This window comes from Tenrec ecaudatus, chromosome 5, assembly GCF_050624435.1.
Source record: "Tenrec ecaudatus isolate mTenEca1 chromosome 5, mTenEca1.hap1, whole genome shotgun sequence".
In the NCBI taxonomy this organism is placed as follows: domain Eukaryota; kingdom Metazoa; phylum Chordata; class Mammalia; order Afrosoricida; family Tenrecidae; genus Tenrec; species Tenrec ecaudatus.
Window position 1 is genome coordinate 2,856,187 of NC_134534.1, and position 21,816 is coordinate 2,878,002.

Below are 21,816 nucleotides of genomic sequence, written 5' to 3' on the forward strand. Positions count from 1 at the left end.
CAGTGTCTCTGTCTGTGAGCCGAAGAGACTGAGCCAGATTCCCAAGGTCCCGCAGGGACCCCTGCCTGCCGGCACCCTCTCCCACAGCAGGGCCCCAACTTTACTAATGGCACCCTAGGCAGGGTCCCCCATCCTTACTACGCAGGCTCCTTAGGCTATTGCAGCTTGGAAGGTCCCTCCTGACCGTAGGTGACGCTGTGGCACCGTATTTATTGAACACCAAGCCTTAACCGCCCCCTGTGCAAGAGCAGCAAGACTTAAACAGTGTCCCTCTGACTTGGGTTCTTTACCTAAAGCTTCAGAGCCACGCAGGACGCTGTTCTAGTTCCAGCCCCATTCCCTCCTGCCTTTTTCTCAGTGTGAACGTTCCAGCTGGGCCGCCCTGTGGACGCTGGCACCATTGATTGGACTTTTCTCCAGCCAGGCATGCTTTCCCGCTCAGGGCACACCTTCCAGCTGTCGAGCATAACGAATTCACCGAGTCCTGCCCACACTGCACAGCCCAAACCCACGCCTCGCCTTCCCCCACATCCCCCCTCCCCACCCCAGACATCAGATTCCTGCCCACAGCCCCTCTGGTCCAGCGTGGAGATGCTTCGCTGTGCTGAGCAGACAGCACATCTTTCTCTCGTGGAGTGGCTGGTCGGCTCTACCCACCCACCTTTCGGCTAGTGGCCCAACACCGAGGCGGGCCTTCGAGTGGGGGATGGGCAGTGATGGGGTGTTGTGGAAGGAGCCGGACTCTGGCAGCCCCGCTCACCAGGTGTGGGTGCGATGCCACCACTTGGCCGTGAAACGTGGGTGGACTCACTTAGCTGAGCTCCGGGGATAAGAACACTGACTTTGTCGGATTGTGATGTTGGAGAGAACGTTCCAGAAGTGTCTGGGACAGTGGTGGCCTCATGGTCACCTTATGCCCGTTGCTGTAGCAGTGGGCATTGTCAGGTTCTATGGAAACGATTTTGACCCACGGGAACCCCGTGAGCGAGCAGAACAACCCCAGGGGTTCATGGCTGCCAGCTTTCAGGGAGCAGACACATCACTGCCAGGCTTGTCTCCCCAAACATCTCCTGAAGGTTAGCGATGATTTCATATGCCGCCACCACCATCTTTGGGCCCTTGGTGGCTCTTTGTAATTCAGGAATTAAGTTAGGAGAAAGCAGTTTTCCAAGAAGAATGGCAATTAAGGAATGTACAACATATCCGAGGAGGGCCGGGCCTGAGTTCCCCAGTGGCCTCCAGCCTTGAGAGCCCCCTGCCCACCATGAGCCGCGGACCCCTTGCTGATAAGCACGTGTTGGTGGGGCCCAAGGGGCTCGACGGGCGGACGTTTCTTCTGCAGACGGTGGCCAGTAACAGGCTTAGAATGTCACCCTTAGTACTATAAGCCCCACCCCCTATAAGCTTTAGGGGTGCAGGAACAGCAGGTGCCTTCCCCTTGTAGAGCCCGGAGCCAGGCAGACTCATTAGTGCTGCCCTGGGCCACAGGGGGGCTTCCCCTGGAGGGACCGACCCTGGTCACGGGAGCAGAGCCTCCCGAGTGCTGCCAAGACTCGCTGATCACAAGTGTGCTGGGGACCAGAGGCGAGGAGCGTTTAGGAAAACGCAGAAGAGGGCTCCAGCAGTCCGGGCGGGGACTCCCCAAGAGTCTGTAAATAGAGACGTAGGAAGAGTGAGGCCACACGGCGATAGGGAGGGTGATCTGAATGGAGTCAGCTCGGCAGGGCATGTGTAGAGGCCCTTGTGTCCCGCACCGGACTCTATCCTCACAAGGATCCCCTGGGGAGGGTGCTGCTGAGCCCAGCTCTGGTTATCAGGTACCATGGACTGGGTTCTGACTCGCGGGGCCCCATGAGATGGACTGGGCGTGGCCCACGGGGCTCAGTTCTGGGTCACGCTCAGGGCAGCTGTGCATTGGACTTGACCCAGGAATGAGCAGGCCTGCTTGATGCCTCGGCCCCTGCGTTCACAGGAGACAGCTAACACTGGGGCAGGTGCGTGGGGCGTTTGTAAATGCAACTTCCAACCTGGGCTCTTTGTACTTCAAGGCCCAAAGTGAGCCCCTGGCGCCCCTTCAGCTTTCCAGTGGGCAGCCTCAGAAGCACGTTCTAGAGAAGGGTCCCAGCCCCCTGGTCTTCGTAGGGTGATGCTGCAGGTGAGATAGGTGGTGCTAGCACTAGGTCTGCCATTGCAGGCCACCTTGGGAGAAAGGCGAGTCTCTCTGCCCATGCAGGTCTATAGCCTTGGGATCCCTAAGAGGCAGTTCTCCCCTGTCCTGTAGGCTTGCTCAGTTGGAATTGACTTGATGGCCGGGAGTTGGGTCTTGCTGGACAGGCCTGTGTCCTGACCCTGTCACCCTCTGTCCTCTGCTGGCCGTTATGTCAGCTGACTGTACACTGGAGCCAGTCAAAAAGAAGACTGGGGGTAAGGGTGGGAGGGGGAGTGGGGGTGGTGGGGGGCAGGGGCCCAGGAAGGAACTGCTCTGGGTCAGTGTCAGACGGTGCCCCTCGGAGTGTGAGGAGAGTGTACTTGACCCTCTCTTGTAACTTTCAGCCTTATCCCCTCACCAGGAAACAGCAGAGAGCCCTATGGTCCCTCACCCCTGCCCCCAGGAGACCCCGTGAGAGGGTCAGATGGACAGACAGACAGGCGGCCCGTGAGGCAGTGCTGACCTGGGAATGAGTTCAGTGAGAGAAAAGGGCTGTGGACCTGCCACTCGCTGGCAAGGTGGGTTCGGGTAAAGCTGTGCTTGCAGGTCCACTCGGCCATGCACGTCGGCATGAGATGTTGCCTGATTTGGCCTGTGGGTCGCTGGGCCCTCCGGGGCCTGCAGTGGGCAGGACACCCTACTGAGAAGCAGGCAAGTGCCCAAACCAGACAGAGAGGGAGATGAAGTGTTGCCACTCGGAGAGCACCGAGAAGTGGCCGGTTGTGGAGATCTCTCCCAGCTTCACTGTCTCCCGAAGCTGCAGTCCGTGCCGGTGTCCGAGGCTTCAAAATGTCCCAGGCCACTTCTCGCATAAGAGGTGTTGCCAAATCTGACCCATCAGGTTCCTAAAGAGCACAGGGGTACCTGGGTCTGGAAACCGCTGTGCTTGGCATGGAGTTAGCTCCCAGCAGAACACAAACTAACCAGACCCACCACCATGGACTCGATTCCGAAGGCGCGGCCTCTGCACGGGGCAGGCAGCTTCCTCGTTATCTCTCGTCCATTTGAACCACTAACGTGGCCCCCCACCCAGCCCTCTCCACCACGGGGCTCCGTCTTCAACGGAGAACACCTGGTCTGGTCGTGATCAGATGTGTCCGGGTGCCTTCTCGGGTGCCATTGAGTCCCATCTGCATTGGGAAATGGAGATTATTCGGCTCTCCCGCTGGCTGCCACCGCAGCCCTGTTCTCTCCAGAACCCTGGTGCCGATGGGAAGTGGGATGAAGAGAGAGTGGGTCCCCTCGAGACCCTGTGAAGCCGCCCTGGTCTTCCTGTAAGAGAGGGCTTGTGTGACCGGGGCTCCGGGCTTGACCCTGCCCAGCATGTTTCCAAATGCACAGGGCCAATGACAAGCTGGCGCCTCTTGGGGTGGGTGGGGGTGAGAATAAGTGGGGACTTGCTCCCCACAGAGGACGCTAATCAGATGTCACTGATACTTGGGGTCGCTTAGTGGGCGGCCACGGCTTTTTAAAGCTTCCTGTGAAGAATGAAGCCAACAGCTGTGTGTTTTACACAACCATAGGGCCACGCTAAGGCACCCTGGTGGCTTAGGGGATGTGCATTGGGCTGTGAATCACAGGGTCAGCAGTTCGGAACCACCAGCAGCTCTTGAGAAAGACAAGGCTGTTCAGTCCTGTACAGAGCCACAGTCTCAGAAACACACAGGGGCAGGTCTGCCTTGTCCTTTAGGGTCACTCTATGTCGGAATTGACTCGATGACAGTGAGTTTGGTTTGGTTTGAGGGTCACGGTGAGCCAGAACCAACTCACAGGGACACGGGAACAGCATGTCCGAGACTACCTTGTGGAAGACAGAGACGCTTAGTCAGCAGGGCCACAGCGCCTTCAGAGTGAGTATGTGAGTGTGAGCGAGAGGAGGAGGAACTGGTTGATTGATTTTAGGGAACGTGCTCGGTGTGGCCTCCTGACACGTTGTCCTCGCTGCAGAGTGCTGCTGGTACATGTGTCGTGACATGGATAAGTGAGCATCCTTCGTTTGGGGGCAGCAAGAGCCTCCCGCCCGGTCAGGAAGAGCCAGGAGGCCACCACGCCCGGAAGGCGGGCAGGGAAGGAGGGAAGGCGGCCTGGGACCCGCAGTCGCAGCTGCTCTCTATTTTCCTTCTCAAGCAAAAGAGCCGCTTGAGTGTGACACGCCGGCGCCATCAGGGCCGGCTTCTGACCAGAGGGCAGCTCCCCAGACTTCCCAAGGCGGCGTGACCCCCAAAATGTGGTGTAGAGGGATCTAAACGAAAGGCTGTCTTGTTTTCCGAATAAAAGACCCTCGTCTGTTCTCTCTTCCAGGGGCACAGGAAGTCCTCATTGACCCAGGTACCCCACCTCCTCACTTGGTCTGCTTCTCCTGTGGTGGCTGTTTGTGTTTTGAAATTCATTTTATTTTTAAATTTACCTGCTTTTGTGAATGGCTGGGGGATCAACATGCCTGGACTGTGATCCTGGAACCTTCTGATTTAAGAGACTTTAAATCAGAATCATCACCTACCTCATTCTTCGCCAGGCCCCCTCTCTGGGGTACCCCATGGCTTTGGTCGTCAGCCTGAGAGGAACGGACGTGCTTCCGCTCGCTCGCTCGCATGGGGAACGGAATGATTCCAGACTGTGGCTCTAATCTGAATGCATCCGGCATGCTTGTCCTGTTCATGTTGAATTCATTCACAGTAACCACTTGGCTTTAATTCTCCGGTTCCCTCCCTCCTCCCCTCCCTCCCCAAAACATGAACTTGAATCCTGTTTTGCATTGTGTGTGTGTGTGTGTGTTTGTGTGTGCTTAACAGGGAAAAAAGCATTTTGTGTTTGTCACTGAGGTGGGTCTCCTGTTCTCCGCTTCACCCCGGCCACTAACACAGCAAAACTTCCATTGAGCAGGGTGTTGCCCTGGTGGTGGGGGTGGCAGCGCCAACAGGAGGATTGGCAGTTCAAATCCACTAGCTGCTCCGGGGGAGTGGCATGAGGCAGTCTTCTCTGGTAAAGACATCCAGCCTCAGGAACCTGAAGGAGCAGTCCTAGCAGGCCCTTTGGGGTCGCTCTTAGTTGGCATCGACTCCACAGTGGTGGGTGGGTGGGGAGGTGGGCTTTCCTCCCACTCTGCACCCTTGTTTTCTAGGTGAGTCACCGTGACAAATGCCATCAAACATGCCAGCTGGCTGCATGTGAAGACCTGATGGCACCCCTATGGTGCCTCTCAGGACTTGATCTCTGGGACACCCCTCAGGGGGTGGCACTCTGTGGACCTGGGCTCTGAGAGGCCTGGCTTCGGGCCGGCCATTTTTGGGGTTAGCCTTTGTGCGGAGCCCTGCCTTGGCCCCTACGTTCAGGCCTCTGGTCCTTTTCATGTTGCCATCTGTTTAGGGCACCTGGTGACCGCCCACGTTCATTTCCTTCAGATGGATGGGCGTCCAGCTCTCCAGCCCCATAATCTGTTATCCCTCCTGCTGAACTGTTTGGTCGACTTCTCAGTCGCTAGCTGACCCACGCCCAGGGGTGGGGGTGGGGGGGCAGCATTTGCTCAAAACAGCATGGCTTTTTTTATCCTTGGGATTTCGGCCCTCTGCCTGCTGGGCCCTGGTCTGTGCATTCACCCTGCAGAGCCCCCTGTCGGCATGCTTCAGGTGGAGTGCAGGAGGAGAGAGGCTCCCAGTCCTTTCCCGCACCCCCTACCCTCCAGTGATGGGTGCCACCAAAGACCCACGCGCTGTCCAAAAAGCCTCTTCTGTGAAGTCCTGGGCGCAGGATCCTCAGGCAGTGGTTTCTTTTTGTGAGGCGAGGAGACGGGCAGCGTCGACCTAGCATGGCGTTCCCTGCAAACGGGCTCCCTACCTTTCTGGCTTTCCTCGGGAGTGGTGGAGCTCAGGATGGGCCTGGGTTCCCCTCGCACTCATGCCATTTGGACAGTGGTGTCCGTTGTAGGACGGCCCAGAATTGCCTCCCACATCCACTCAAAAGGCCTGGATCTCCTACCAGCGTGTCCAGTGATCGCAGGCCCTGCGCTCCTTGGTTGCGGTAGGTCCCTCGTCGAGGGCACCGTGTGAAGGAGACCTGGCGAGGAAGCCATGGTGGTGACACTGTGTCTTCATGAAAATACACCGAGCACCGAAGCGAGGGAGCAGTCAGTGCCCACGAGGAAACGCACGCCCTGGGCCCGTGTGTGACCCAGGCGTGCTCTGTGCAGCTCTTGTTTCTGTTCTCTGAGGGGTCTTCGGCTCTCCCACGCCGCTCCAACCTGGGGCTTCCGGCTTAAAAGCCTCCCCACCCCCCTTGCGCAGCGCAGTTTGGACTGAGTTGGGCCCGTTTCAGGCACAGAGACCCGCCATGCCCTAGGGGAGGCCCCCCTCCCACTGTAGAGAGCGGAGGGAGCGCTGGTCTCTCGGCCTCTTCATCGTGTGCTGGGAACTGGCTTTCAGATGCAGCCCCCCTCTTCTTAGGGTTTCAGTGCTCACTTAGAATCCCTGAGATTGAATTCACCGTTTTTAAAGGTTCCTGACGTGTGTTTCCCTCGAGAGCTGGTGTGTTTGTGCTTTCACGGTTTGACTCTATGAAAATGCTCCTGGCTGAGGGCTTGCTCTGCCCAGTACATGATGTGTTCCCACGTTGCAATTACTTGAGTCCTGTCTCCCCAAGGAGTGGGTGCACATGCCTGCCACTGCCACCGAGTGGATTCTGACTCACAGCGAGCCGGTGCCACAGGGCAGGGATCCTCACGCTTTAAACGGGGCCAGCTCACCGTCCCTCAGACCTGCTGGAGGGCCGGACGGTAGTTTAAAAAAATTATGGGCAAATTCCTATGCACACTGCACATATATATCTTATTTTGAAGTAAAAAAACACAAGGGGCAAAAACACGTGGAGGGCCGGATAAATGTCCTCAGCGGGCTGCATGTGGCCCGCGGGCCGTCGTTGAAGGACGCCTGCTGCAGGGTGTCCGAGGCAGGAAATCTTCAGGGGCAGCTGAGAGCCTTCCCCCTGAGAGCAGCTGCTGGGTTTGAACTCTGACCCGGCAGTGCCAACAGGGCTCTGCTGACCGGGCTGACGGGCTTCGCTCTTCTCCCTCTATGCTTTATGGAAGTCCCGCTCGTGGTGTAGAATTTAAGAGATAAAGAGAAAGTAAGCAACTCTGAAACGGCCCAGCCTCCCGATGGATGGAGGGTGGGCTTGCAGTCAGCTGTGAAACTGGGCTGTGGGAGGCCCCAGCTTTGTTCCTCTTCACGCTGCTTTTGGCTTTTCTTGGCCTGTTGAATTTCTATATGGGTCTTCGGATGAGCTTGTCTTTTCCTGCAAAGAATCCGCCTGGGGTTCTGGTGGGGATTGCGCTGCCTCTGTTGGTAGGTTGGGGTAGGATTGACTTTTGTGAGTCTGCTTGCTCTGCAAGCGCCTCACTTAATCACCACCTTGTTCTTTGACACTTTGCGTGTGTGTGTGTGTTTTCCTCCCAACAGTTCTGTTTGGATATAATTCACACACATACAATTCAATAGTCCCGTCACATCAAGAAGGGTCGCACAGTCATCACCACGATCAGTTTTAGATTTTCTTCATTCTCGTACGCATTCTTATTAGCTCCCCATTTCCCCCAACCTCCTCCTGCCGTAACCCCCAGTAGCCATTAATCCAGTTACACGCTCTGTAGATTTACCTACCCTGGGTTTCAGCTACAGAAAAAAACATATTTAAAAGACCAAACTCCAAAGTAGCTAGAATTACAAAGTAAAACAGATATCAACCTCAATCGAAAAGGAAGCAGAAAATATTAGACACCAGGATAAGTTTACATGGCTCATAAAGGAGATCAGATGGCAGGGGGCTAAATCTTCAGCTAGCTGCATCTGGCCAGTGCATTCTGCAGGGGAGCCAGCTGTTCACTCCCTGGTCCAAGAACAGAGGGGTCACCAGGGCCTTCATCCTCTTGACACCCTGGAAATCTTCCCATGACCCGGCCTGTCCTCTTGGTGGATGACGGGGCAGTTGCTTTTTGACACCTGAGATGCGGTGTGACTTGTCTCTGTTCCAGACTTCTTCGTGACCTTGCCCATTCCCTCTTTCCCTGGCCGCGGCTTTTGCAAACCAGAGGCCCTGGGCTGGACGTCCAGTGTTTCCTGCAGCTGTGGAGTAAGGGACTATTTTTCTCTGACCGTTTTAAGAAATCAAAGGATTCCTTCCTCTAGTCAGTGTTCTGTGTGGACTTGTTTCCACTCTTCAAATGGAGTTTTCTCCGAAGCTCTTGTCCTCGGAGACGTGGGTGGGTTGGAACGAGGTGTTCTGCTCTTTGACAGTGGCTTCATGGAGACAAGAAGTGACGGCCGCGACGAAGAGACAAGTCACTATGATCCTTCCGCGTCATTCCGTGAAGTCTAGAAAACTCTCCCACCCACCTCCTCTCCTTGGGCGCCATGTGGTCCCTGTGTAGGGGAGGCACTGAAAAACCTAGCGGGCTGTGTGCGGACTCTGCCATGGTTTGTCTTAGTCACCTAGTGCCGCCCTCTCAGAAACAGACAGGGCTGGCTTTCAGAAACAAACCGATGTTCTCACCACGTAGCAGACTGGAAGTCTGCCAGCTCGGCAGGGGGCGGGGGTCCGGGCCTCCTCCAACCCCTGCGGTTCCAGTGTTCCTCAGAGCTCTCAGAGTTCCCAGTGCCTGTCTCCCTCGGGCTCTCGGGAGTGCTCAGTGTGGAGACCCTGGGCTCAAGGGGATGCTTGGATCCCAGGCCTGCCTCCTTGGTGGTGCTGAGGTTCCTCTGAGCCGTCCCTTTCTCATCTCTGTGGAGATGGACTCACGGTGCCGCCCCGACCTGTGGACCACATTCTGTCTCTTTCGCTTATGTGCTTCTACACCAGGCTCCTTACACCGTCAGGGTTATAATGTAGCTAGAACACATGGGGTAATTATGTCAGATCACAAACAGGAAGATACTTACATAATACTGAGAGTCATGGCTGATCCAAGTCGACACATTTAAGATGATACGAACGGAAACCTTTGTATTGTGACGAGTGAAGGTGCACACAGTTTACATTCCACGACGCATCCTGCTTCAGCTCATCCATCACAACCTGCTCCATGTGCCCTGGTCCATCCCACGTTCTTCCCCGTTTCCTGTTCCCATTCTGAACTTTGTCCTGGGACAAATGCTGCCCTTTGGATCCTAAACAATTGGTCATTTGAACACGTATCATTTCGGGGCACGATTCAATCCATTTATTCTGCTCGTGATTGCCAGTAGCTGACGGTCATGGGATGCCTTTCTCGTGCCTTCCTGGAAGCAGTTCAGCCGGGAGGAGGCTCATTTGGGTTCTTTAGCATTTCCTGTAACGCTTTAGTGCTGAGAATTGTGATAGCCCCTGACTGCTCTGAGACGCGTTTAAAGTACAGTTGGGCGCATTCAGTGCTTGCCTTGTTTGGACCCCCTCCCCCCCTTATACACGAACAAAGCACCCGGGACACAGCGGCTTCCTTCCGCTTGGCTTGCAGGTGCCCTAACCACCAATGGCATCAACGCCGACACCAGTGCCGAGATCGGCCGGGCCAAGAACTGCCTCAGCCCCGAGGACATCATCGACAAGTACAAAGAGGCCATCTCCTACTACAGCAAGGTAACTGCCTGCTTTGTTCCCATGCAGGTTTGCCGAGACTCCCCCGTCTGATGCCTTGGCAAGCCCTAGTTACCGTCGGCCCCTGTCTGCAAGTGTGTCTCACCCCACCCCCTCCCCAGGCTTCCGGCCATGTCCCTCCTTCTGCCTCAACCCTTTGGGCTCCTGAGAGTGCAAATCTTGACAGGAACAGAAAGCCCCCCCTTCCCTTCCCCTGCAGAGTGACTGCTGGGCTTGAACTGTTGACCTTGGGCCTGGCCGCCCAACTCATCACCCACGACCCCTGACTTCTACCCTTTAAATTCTAGCCCAGCAGTAGCCGTGGGTGTTGGGAGTGGGGCTGGAGGCGTGCTGGCGGTCCACAGAGCCTTTTCTGTCCCATCTTCCTCTCTGTCCTTCCTCTTAAGACACGGGGTGGGGGCGGGGGTCTGGGTAGCAGGAGGAGGCAGCCCTGAGCAAGAGCTCATGAACATGCTGGACCAGGACAGTGTAGCAGCCAGTGACGGAGCTCAGGCACAGGGAGGGTGGCGAGGGCGGCGCAGGGACATGGCTCACGGGGTTCTCCCGTTGTCGCCCGCTGGTTGCGAGTCGCAGCTGATTCGGGTACCCAGCCACAACAGCAATGCGTTCCCGGGCACTGGACTGATCAATGGAGACTGGCGGCCAAACGCCACGTTATGGCGATTGCTTTCAATGAACGTAGACCAGGGCTTGGAGCCCGGTCAGCCTGGCATGGGCGTGGCTGACACAGTGGCCTCAGGACTGACCTGGGTTTGTAAAATGCAGGTGACCCAGCCCCGGTAGTCCTGCTAGAGGCCTCACCTCCCTCCTGGAATACAGGGGCAGCGTGCGACTTGGCCGCCAGAGTCAGAAATAATATTGCCTGGCTTAAAAATCTGGGCTGGGCACAGCCCTGGTGATAACCCAGTCTCTCGCATCAGGCTCCTCAGAGCCCCCATTCCAGGGCCTGGACCTGGAGTTCTCCCTTGCCGGCCCTGGCTCCTGCTCTGGCTCCGGCTCCCTCCCAGTGAAACAGAAATCCACTCTGTGTGTTCTGCGTTCCCTGAATGAGCAGCCAAACGCCCCAAGGCCCTGATGCAGACACGCTCCCTCGAGCATCCCTGGGCTCTGTCAGGGGTCACGCGTCCAGCACAAGCTGGCCTCCCTGGGTGGGCTGGCCAGGGGCCTGCAGTTGTCCCAGATGCCAGGACAGGCACGGCCTCATTGTCCTTTTCTGCCCGCCGCCCGCAGTATAAGAACGCCGGCGTGATTGAGCTGGAGGCCTGCGTCAAGGCGGTTCGCGTGCTCGCCATTCAGAAGCGGAGCATGGAGGCGTCGGAATTCCTCCAGAACGCGGTGTACATCAACCTGCGGCAGGTGAGTGCGCTGGGGACTGCACGTGGATGCACGCGGTCGTTGTCCGTGCCCTTTCTTCCTCGACGGGACCTTCCTCTCAGAACCCCTCGGCCATCTCTCCAGGTCATCTTTCCGACGGGTATCCTTGCCCCACACCAGCTTTGCCACCTTGAAGGGGCTCCGTCCCTCCCACCCTCCTTCTGCCATTTGTAAAGTGACCACCATCTGTCAGTGCACACACACCTCTGCCCTCTGCGTCACTGAACCGGGTTTGTGAAGACACCCCATGTAGCCTCTTTGGCACAGCGGGGACTCTGCACAGAATGTCCTGAATCTGAACCTGGAGAGGTTCTTTCTCTCACTCTCTTTTAGCTTTCCTTTCTTTTTAAAGAAAAGTAGAACCTTAGCCAAAATAGTCTGTCCAGTTTTCTGGGCAGCCGAGAGCAGTTGAGCTTGGCCGGTGCTTTAAGCACGGTCTCTCTCCGAGCGGCTGGCGGGCTTGAACTGCTGACCTTGAGGAAGCAGCCCAACACGTACCCACCATGCCCCTTGGGCTCCTCTCCAGAAAGAGCCCAGGAGGGTTCGCATACAGCGCGTGCCCAGGTGGGTTCCTGCACTCAGATGGGTGGATCTGGAAGGAAGGACGCCTTTAATGACAGAGTGCAGGACACATGGGAAGCCTTGAGCCAGAGACCTTGGGGGAAGCTGGGGGATGGGCCCTCGGCAGGGACCCCACTGGGAGTCTCCACCCCCGAGATGGACCCCACAGGTGATGGGCTTGCTGCTAAGTAAAGTACACAGGTTGTGCCTGCCGAGTTTGGGGCAGTGCTGATGGCTCCACCCTCCCACGGGCACTAGAGGTCAGCAGTGACCAGCCGTTGGGGGTAAAACAGCACTCCCAGCGCTGCCGGGCATGGGGGGCTGCATCTTGGGCTCCACCTGTTGCGGTAGTTGCCCGCCCTCCAGGCCCCTAGCCGAAGCTGCTACTGTGGTTTGCAGGGTCCACTCTGGCTCACAGCCACTCCGCGGGACGGAGCAGCGCTGCTCCCGAGGGCCTCCAAGGTGGCCAACTTTACAGGAGCAGATGGCCTCGGCTTTCCCCCATGTTGCTTCTGGGTGGGTTCGAACTGCCCTCCTCCTGGTTATCTGCTGAGTGCTTAATCACTGTACCAACAGGACCCCGGCTTGCCAGATGAGCTGACCGGAAAGTCATGAGTGCTGGTGGAAGCTTAGAATTTCAACCAGCAGTTGAGGCAACTGTTGGGTCCAAGATTCATATCCATTCCCTTTGGTGTAGTGGTGTTAGAGTGGGTTTCCTGACTGGGTGACCCAAGGATTGTAAATAATAAAATCTAAGACCGGAGGAGGGAATGGTATTAGGGCTTAAATCCCAACCACCCGGTTTGCAGAAGACTCTGGATGTCAGTGAAAGTCCCACATCCATTTGCAGGGCCTGACCAGTGGCCAGGAATGTGAATTGAGGACTCCTCTTCTTGTGTGGGGCCATGGGCTGACCTGCTTTCCTTTCAGGCACTGAGAGCCCACAGTGGGTGAGCACCAACCAGCCCTAAGAGCCAGCAGCAGGCATCTCATTGGCAGATCGGCCATGTGTCATTCAGTGTGGGTGTGAGTGTGGCACACGGCAGAGTTTGCCTCCATGGAGGAGTCCTGACCAGTGTGCCTCTGCTGCGGCCACCACCTGTCTGTTGGGAAAGCCACCTGCATGCTCTAGGACGCTGAGCAGCTTCGGAGTCTCCAGGCGGAGGCAGATTGGAAAGGAAGGCCTGGTGACCTTCTGAAACCACCCTTGAGACCCGGATGGTGCCGGGTTTACCATGTTCGCGTCTGCAGGAAGCAGCCAACAGAAGAGGTTTCATCAGAATGGGAATGTGGAAGCAAACTTTAAACTCTCGTGGGATCCAGACTCGTGGGAGATCTGGTGGCTGGATGAAGCCTGGAAACGATTGGCCCAGGATCTCCTTTCAACCCTAAACCAGAAAGGTTCCCTGAAGGAATGTCTCCTTAACACCAGACAGGACGACCCCTGGAAGGAGCCGTGCTCTTCCCGAGGGCTGACGTGCGGCATGGAGACGTCCACCACAAACCCAGAGCCAGACACAGACGGAGGGCCTCAGCAAAAGAGGGTGCCGGGGGCAGCGTCTGCAGGGACTGTTGAGCTAGTGGGGTGCACCGTGCTGTGTGTATATTTCCAACAGCAACAACAGGAGATACATTTTGAGGAAGACTATGCTTCAGGATCCTATCCCTACAAAGCCGACCCACGTCCCCTGGAGCTCCTGGACTGATGACGGGGCAGGCATGGGCTCTGTCCTGTGGCGCAGGGCGGAGTGGGCTTGCCGGGAGTCGGGCGGGTGGGCGGCAGCTCTCGGTGTGGGGCGGGGACAGAGCTGCTGCAGGAGCCCAAGCTGGGAGAAAGCCATGTGACAGGCCCAGCATCGGGAGCCACGTCAGTGGTGGGAACCCGCCAGCCCCCCCACCCCAGGGAGAAAGCAGCAGCTGTGGGCTTCCAGGACTGCCCTTGCCTCAGAGGCCCCCACGGGGCAGTTCCGCTGGGTCCTTCAGGGTCACCGTGGGCCAAGATCTCCCCTGTGGTGGGGGTCTGGTTTTGTGTTTTGCCCTGCAGGTCTGGGGACATTCTGGGCACCTTCTGTTCTTCTGGGTCTTCCTCCAACGCACAAGGCAGCCTTAAGCTCCCAGAGTCACAGACACCACCCCCACCCCCCACACTGGTGATTAGGACAGCCGCTGCCAGTGGGGCCCTGTCTTGGCATTTCTAGATGCCACCATCGTGCTGCACACCACACTTGCCGGGCAGCTCCTCATAACCCACTTAGAGATGGGGGACTGAGAGCAGGAGAAGGTGCTGCTTGTCCAAGACCACCCTGTGAGGGGCCCCGGGTTCAAATCTGCTTCCTTGTGGCTCTGAAACCCAGGGTCCACACACGGGTGACATCATGTGGCTTCTCCGATGGCCGAGTGCTTGTCCACAACCTGGCATCTGTCCCAAACCATTCCACACCCACTGCCATGGCATAGCCCCTGTGGGACAGAGCAGAACTGCTCCTTCAGGGTTTCCAAGGCTGCAAATCTTCACAGGGGACCAGACGGCCTCATCTGTCTCCCGAGGAGCGGTGGGCGGGTTTGAACCACTGACTGGCAGCATTACAGTGCTCACCACACAGGGCCGTAGGAAACGGCAAACGATGAGAAGAGAAGGCAGTCGTAAGGAACTGGTGGACAGACTGGGTCACCCTCAGCCTTCTGAACCCCGACCAAGCCCTGTCCCGGGCCCCCTACAGCCCCAGCACTCAAGCCCGCAGCTTCCTGCCATGCCTAGCCCACACCCTCTTTGTCTCTGGTTCATTTTCTCTGCAAAGCAGATTTCTAGCAGGACATGCTCTTCATCTGAAAGAATAACCTCTGTAAACTTCTTGAAGCTGTTGCCAAGGAAACCTAGCCCGAGCCTGCAGGCGGATGATCAGCACCTAACCGATCCTCAGAGTCCTGTGACATCAGCAGACTCCAGAGCAGAGGCCAGAGCGCAGACCTGGGAGTGCTGGCCACTGGGCGCAGCCAGAAGGACACTGGCCTCCAGTGTAGGCTGGGCTGGGTGGGGCAGAGCCCCATTCTCCACCCCACCCACCCCACCCACACCACACAGAAGTCACTGGTTGGCAGGAGAGTGAAGTTCCTTCCTGGGGAAGGATGAGTGTCAGTAAGAAACAGCGTCTGGGGGGACGGTCGATGCACCTGTACCAGCAGAGGGGTCCCATGGGAACAGGCAGATGGAGAACTCTCTGGGGTGAGAAGTCAAGAAGCTGTCTGCGAGCCATGCAGGACCAAGATACCCAGCTGGACTGGATGGGCACCTGCCCACTGGGCTGTGGGCACCTTTGGCCCAGCCCCTTAGCTGGGGTTCCACGTGTCCCTGTGAAGCCTCATAAAGCGATGGGCCACCAGTGGTGTGGTGGCCTGTGTGCGACTATGATGCTGGAAGCCAGGCCACTGCCCTCTCAAAGTCTGGCAGGTCACCCTTAGTGGACAGGCTCAATGGAGCTGCCAGAATAAGACTAGGAAAAAAGGTCTGGCAATACCCTCCCCTCTGAGGGGGCCAGAACACATTCACAGGAAATTCCAGTATCCTGAGATGCAATCCTATGGAAGCCTGCCTTCTAAATTGGTTCAGCTCTGTCTTCCCAGACTGAGCAAGACCCTTCGTGCCCACTGCCCTGGTCTGCCCTGGGAGGTCAGCACCTGCACCACGCTGCTCTCTGTTGTGTTCCGCGCCACGTGCCACGGTGCCAAGGCCAGGCCCCAACTCAGGCTGTGGTGTTTAGCCGTCCTTGCAGGGCAGTGGTCAGGGATGCCTGCAGGAAAATGCCTTTGACCCCGATGGAGCAGGAAGGCTCCTCTTGAGAAAGACCCAGGACCATCTGGATCAGACACTCGAGTCAAGCACAAGAACCTTGGCACCGTCCTCCCTCCACAGCCCCCCCACCCCAGCCCCAGAGGCAGCCATTTGAAGGCACAAAGCCTCCTCTCGGAGAGGCCGGTGCCGGTGCTGTGAGCTGAGCTGGGGAGGGGAACAGCACAGGGCTGGCATGGCGGGTGACGCTGACAACCAGTCACTTTGCTTTCTGTCTGAGAATGCACAACAGCGGGACTGGAGGCCAGTTCAACCACGTACAGTTAGCTCTGGGAGGCTGATGCTGTTCTTTGAGCTGAACAACCATCCCTTTCCCCTGCCGTGACTGTGAACCACTGCCCCCCTCAGCTTCCCGTCTGACCTTTCCAGTGGCTGCTAGCGAGCTTGATCCTGTGGAGCTGGAGCTTAGAGGGGCGTTCTGGGCTGGCAAGTGACACCTTCGTGATGGGCTGCCTGGCTTCTCTGCCCTTCAGGGCCAGGCTCCCTGAGTGTATGGGAGGCAGACTCGCGGGGACTCGGGACTGCTCAGCAAGGAAAGATGGGTCCCGGGGCAGGCTGTGGCCAGAGGGCAGATCCAGCTGGCGTCGTAGTCAAAGTGGGTGGGTGGCACTTGATGTCCAAGGAGGAATTAGGGCGGTGGTGTTTGTTGACTGGTTTGGGGGGGGGGGAGTGGGCAGCTCTGCGTTTGTCCCCAGACCCCCTTTCTGCTTGGCGGGTGAAAGAGCAAGGTGAGCTGCTGGCCGGTGGCTCTGGCTGGTGAGGGGCCCATCAGGTAGAGCCATGCTTCTAGGGGAGGGCGCCCAGCACAGACCAGCCGGCTGGGCCTGGCTTCTGTTTTCTGGCCAGCTGCCATCCTTCTTTCTCCCTGGTGACCTCTCTGTGCATCTGAGGCCACTTCTCAGGAGGTTGTGTCCAGTAGGGCAGGTGCGGGCGGCCGGTTGGAACCAGACTGTAGCCTTGCTCTGGCTGCCGTTTCTGGATGGGCTGCTTGCAAGGGTTCAGTTCCCTGTGAGCTATGTGACGGCGCTGAGCACACAAGGTGTGAACTGGTCGTCTAGGAGTCGCTCAGTTAGTGAGTCCGAGATGTGGGGAGGCCACAACTGTCCCCACGCCTGCCCTCGGCCCTCCCCCATCTTCCCTAGGGCCCTGAGAGCACACAGAGCCATCCCTCATGGCACCACCTGCACAGGAAAACGTGGTTCATCCGTCTTGTACGGTTAAAGCTGACAATTGACCCAATGACTTTAGGCAGATGCTTCTGAAAGAAAAATCTCTTGGGCAAACCCTGCCACCCTTGCTTTGGGGTGGAGGGAAGAGGGCTGCATTCTTTCTGATCATTCTCAACACACACACACACGGATGGAAATTTTGAATAAACGTTGTGGTGGACTGGTTACGCATTGGGCTGCGATCGGCATGGTTGGTAGTTCGAGGGAGCTCCGAGGGAGAAAAATTGTACTTTCTACTCCCGTAAAGAGTTACCGCTCCAGAGACCCACAGGGGCCACTGTGAGCCAGCATTGACTCAGTGGCCGTGAGTTGTTCTGTTTTTATTGGGGTTATGCTAACCCCCAGGTGAGCAGTTTGAAGCCATGCAGCCGTTCTGAGGGAGAAGGACCAGGCTCTCCCCTCCCACGCAGTCAGTCTTGGCAGCCCACAGGCACGGTTCTGCTCTGTTCCCTGGGGTCGCTGGGAGTCTGCGTCCACTTGAGGGCAGGGAGACTTGAGGCATGCTCATGACCATCTCGTACCCCCCACAGCCATCCTTGACGTGTGGGCAGTGGCCTCTCCCTGAGGACACTGACCGTCATGGCTGTGGGTTCTTGTTGCTGCTGCTGCAGCGCCTCCCGTTCAGCAGTTCCTACACTGGCCCTCTGTTGACACCGACCACTGCCTTTGGGCTGTCAGGCATTCCCACACGCTGTTTTTGAGTTGTTCTCCCCTGTGCCGGCGAAGGTCATGGTGCGTCCACGTGGCTGGACCCTGGCAGTTATGCCATGACGTCACTTGGTGATTATATAATGATGTAGTTAGCCCCATTTTATGATCTGATGAAATAGTCGCCTCCTCCTTGGGATCTCTGCCCTCGCTCCTGGCCGGGCCCTTGTGATTTGCCTGTCGGCTGGCGTGAAGCAGGGAGGGGTGGGTGGATATGGGGGAGGGATGAAAACACAGTGGAGGGAGTAGATGCTGGCCTGTATGCCGAGCCCAGGTGAACAGTGGGACCTCTGTCGGAGGGGTGGGGTGGTGCAGCCTGGTCCTGGCCCCCGGGAGCTTCATCTGTGGTGAAGGGAGGCTGTGTGGGCCTGCCGGGCACCTGTGGGTTTTCAGATCAGTGACAGGCCCCGGGTCCTGCTGCAGGCTGCTGGGGTCGGCTTTGTGGGCATGGGCGAGGGAAGGTTGTGGGTGGTGGTGGGGAGACCTCCTAGGTGAGCCTCCTGGGTAACCCTTCCTGACGCTCCTGTGCCCACAGCCTGGGGGTGCCCATGGCACAGGGGGAGGGAGGTCTCACTGTGTCCCCTCCCTGTGCCCAGCTTTCCGAGGAGGAAAAGATCCAGCGCTACAGCATCCTCTCGGAGCTGTATGAGCTCATCGGCTTCCGCCGCAAGTCCGCCTTCTTCAAGCGTGTGGCCGCCATGCAGTGCGTGGCACCGAGCATCGCCGAGCCGGGCTGGAGGGCCTGCTACAAGCTGCTCCTGGAGACGCTGCCTGGCTATAGCCTGTCGCTGGATCCCAAAGACTTCAGCAAAGGTACGTGCAGGGGGCTGCCTCACTGCAGTGGTCCCGGGCGGCGTGGTCAGCTTTCGTGGAGGGTCCCACCCAGTGCAGTGCAGAGGGAAGGCCCGGTGACCCCTGCAGTTGATTATCTCAGAGCCCGGTGGGCCGCCCCTAGTCAGGACTGTGTGACTATGGGTCAGCAGGTAAGCATGCCCAGGGCCAGCGGGCAGGCAGTTCCTCAGAGCCCAGGTCCTAGAAGACCCAGTGGGCAGCTTGGCCCTGCACACACAGGGCCTCATGAGTCCAAGGGTGGGTGTGAATATGAACATGTCTGGACCGGCCCCTAGGACTTGGGGCCAACAGCTGAGAGGCTGTGTTCGGGAACAGTGGCCTGGAGGGGAGTGAGTGACTGACACCAGAAGGACTGCTGCTCAGACCAGGTGGGGGTGGTGAGAGAGCACAGATGGGGAGCTCTCTGTGCTGCGGGGCTGCAGGCCCATCGCTGAGGGGCCTCAAGGGGGCTCTGGCGTGTCCCTCGAACAGAAGCCCCCGCCTGCTCAGGGTGAAAGCCAGCCCTCCCCACTATGTAAGTCTCACCAGGAATTCTGGAATTTTCTTCTTTATGGAGGATGCTGGTGCAGTGGTTACACCTTGGACTGATCACCACAAGGTCAGCAGTTCAAGACCACCACCGCTTCTCGGGAGAAAGACAGGCTTTCTACTCCTGTAAAGAGCGACAGTCTCAGAACCCCACAGGGACAGTTCCACCCCGTCCTATAGGCGCACTATAGGTCAGCCTCAACTCCATGGCAGTGAGGTGGAAGCTCCTAAGGGGCCCTGGTGGTGCTGTGGGGAAGCATCAGCTGTGCTCACCACAAGGCCAGTGGTTCAATCCCACCAGCTGTGCCATGGGAGGAAGACGAGGTCGTCTGTTTCCATAGAGCTCACAGGAGCTAATGAGGATTTGCTCAGTTACTATCCCTCCTACAGGGCATCTGTGTGGAACCGCCGGCATGGCTGCGGGCGGGCATCAGGGCCTGCTAACGGGCGCCCCGCCTTCCTGCACACCCCAAGGAAAGCTGCTGGCACAGCTTTACAATGTTCAGCAGTAAGCCAGAGGCCCTGTGAGTCTGCGCACGGAAAGATGAAGCTGGCTGGGGCCCGGCTGGGGCACGGCCGGGGAAGCGCTGTGGGCTGTGGGGCAGTCCTGCCAGTGATGTGGGGACACTTGCGTTGGCATCGGCAACCCAGGAAACCCCATGGGGGTGCCTTCAGGGTGGCTGTGAGTTGGAACCTCCTGACTGCCCCTGTGACCATCGTCCTGCCCAGGGAACATCCCTTAAAGGGGCCCCTGGGCCTCCCCTGTCCCTGAGCCCGGCTGTTCTTCCTCACAGCTCTGCCCCTGAATCGTCAGCACATTTGGAGCATGTGTGTGACTGTCTAACGCCAGCCCATGAGCCCCGAGAGGGCAGGGACCCCCACCTTGCCCCGTGTCCCCCTGTGCCAGACAGACAGCTGAGGCGGTCAAGCCTTTGAGAAACAAAGCCTGAAGCTCCTCTTTCAAGGACAGGCCTTCCCACCGAGAGGGGACCCAGCCGCGCCCAGGTCTTATGAGCAGTGAGGAGGTGGGGACGGCCGGGGATCCAGAGAATGGAGATCTACGCGCCCGGGCCGGTGATACTTCTAACCAGCAGGCAGGAAACCTGGCCCCGGAAACATTGCTCCGGGCTTCAATCACTGAGACCCTGTGCCCGGGCCCTCAGGCCTGCCAGGTACTTCCCCTGCTTCTCACCTGGGCAGGGACAGGTGTGCACAGCGAGTGCCCAGTGAGCTCCCGGCTTGAAAGGTGCTGCTCATTCCCGTCTTACTCCCGTTGATGCTGCTGCTGCCCTGGAAACCGCTGATGGTGCCTTTGGCTGGGCCGGAAACTCTGAACAGGGACCGCCCAGGCACCGGGGATGCCTAGAACCAGCCCCCGAGTGGTCACCGAACAAGTCAGTAGCAGGGCACACACTGCAAATCTGCCCCAAGGAAGGAGAAGCCCAGGAGTGACTGGCACACTGCCCTCTCTGACCCTCCAGCAGCGTCTCAGCAGGAGGTTTGGGGTTGGCGGGGCTGGTTTCCCGTTTAATCAAAGCTCAGAAGTGAAAGCGCCCCATAACTAAGGAGAGACCCCCTTGGACAGCAGAAGTGCTGGGATGCATTGGCTGCGGTCTTCCCGAGGTCATGGACAGGAGCTTCCTGGACGTGGTAAATCTAGCCCTTTGTGTGGGCCGGCTGGCCAGTGGCCCTGGGCTCCCCGACCCTGTCGGGAGGCTGTAAGGGTCGCCTCTGTCCCCTTCTCTGTCGTTGCTGTGTGGGAAGCAAGGCATTGCCCATCCAGAGAGCTGTCTGCAGGGTCAGGGTCTAGGCTGGAAAGCAGTGGCTTATAAACAAATGTCTTTGGTGAGTTCAAAGACTTTGATGAAGGATGTTAAAACACACACACACACGCACACACACGCACACACACACGTCACCCCAGCTCCCGGCCTAAGCCTGAGCCTTTGGGCCTTTGCCCCGCTTTCAGCTCTTTCCAACCCACTGCTCCTGGGAAGATGCCCACCTCTGGAAACCTGACGGGTCAGTTCTCTGACCGAGGTGTCCCCGCTCTGAGCTGGAGGCATAGCTTAGCCATCAAAGTCCATTGAGAAACAACCCCTCCCCCCATGCACTTCAAGCTCCTCCCTTATACTTCAGAGAAGTTTTGTGGTTGACAGGGAAGGCCCATCCATCACCTTACGCCCCCCCCCCCCAAATGCTGACAGACAACAATACGTGTCTGAGACCGCCAATGCATGCCATCAGAAAGGCAGTCTCTACTGCTGAGTTCTTCACGGTCACCTCGGAGCGGCTGTAGCTGACACTGTCTGCAGAGGAAAGTATGGTGTGAAATGGTTCTTAACATGTGAGGGACTTTAGAGTTCTTTTCCTGGAACATGCTTTATTTTTTTATTAAATACTTTTATTGGGGGCTCTTACATCTCCTATCACAATCCACACATTCGTCCAGTGTGTCAAACACATTTACACATGTGCCGCCATCATCATTTTCAAAACATTCTCAGGGCCCACTTGAGCCCTGATATCAGCTCCCTATTGCTTCCTCCTCCCTCCCCCGCCTGCCCTTCCACACAAACCCTTGATAAGTTATAGATTATTATTTTCTTTTTTTAAATCGTTTTATTAGGGGCTCATACAACTCTTATCACAATCCATACATACATCAATTGTGTAAAGCACATTTGTACATTCATTGCTCTCATCATTCTCAAGACATTTGCTCCCCACCTAAGCCCCTGACATCAGCTTCTCATTTTTTCCCCTCCCTCCCTCCCTCCCTCCCTCCCTCCTCCCCCTCATGAACCCTTGACAATTCATACATTATTATTTTGTCATATCTTGCCCTGTCCGACATCTCCCCTCACTCACTCTTCTGTTGTCCATAC

General features: G+C 57.5%; 1 protein-coding gene across 2 annotated transcripts in view; it reads left to right on the forward strand.

Annotated features, from left to right (window-relative positions):
* Window positions 1-21,816, forward strand: part of TRAPPC9 (trafficking protein particle complex subunit 9) — a 292,390-nt gene that overhangs the window by 19,222 nt on the left and 251,352 nt on the right. Inside the window, exons 5-8 of one of the 2 annotated variants that reach the window (XM_075549225.1) lie at window positions 4,511-4,537; window positions 9,690-9,811; window positions 11,060-11,185; window positions 18,145-18,361. In XM_075549225.1, coding sequence (XP_075405340.1) covers window positions 4,511-4,537; window positions 9,690-9,811; window positions 11,060-11,185; window positions 18,145-18,361 — 492 coding nt within the window. The remainder of the gene's footprint in view (window positions 1-4,510; window positions 4,538-9,689; window positions 9,812-11,059; window positions 11,186-18,144; window positions 18,362-21,816) is intronic. The other variant, XM_075549226.1, reaches the window with a different exon arrangement.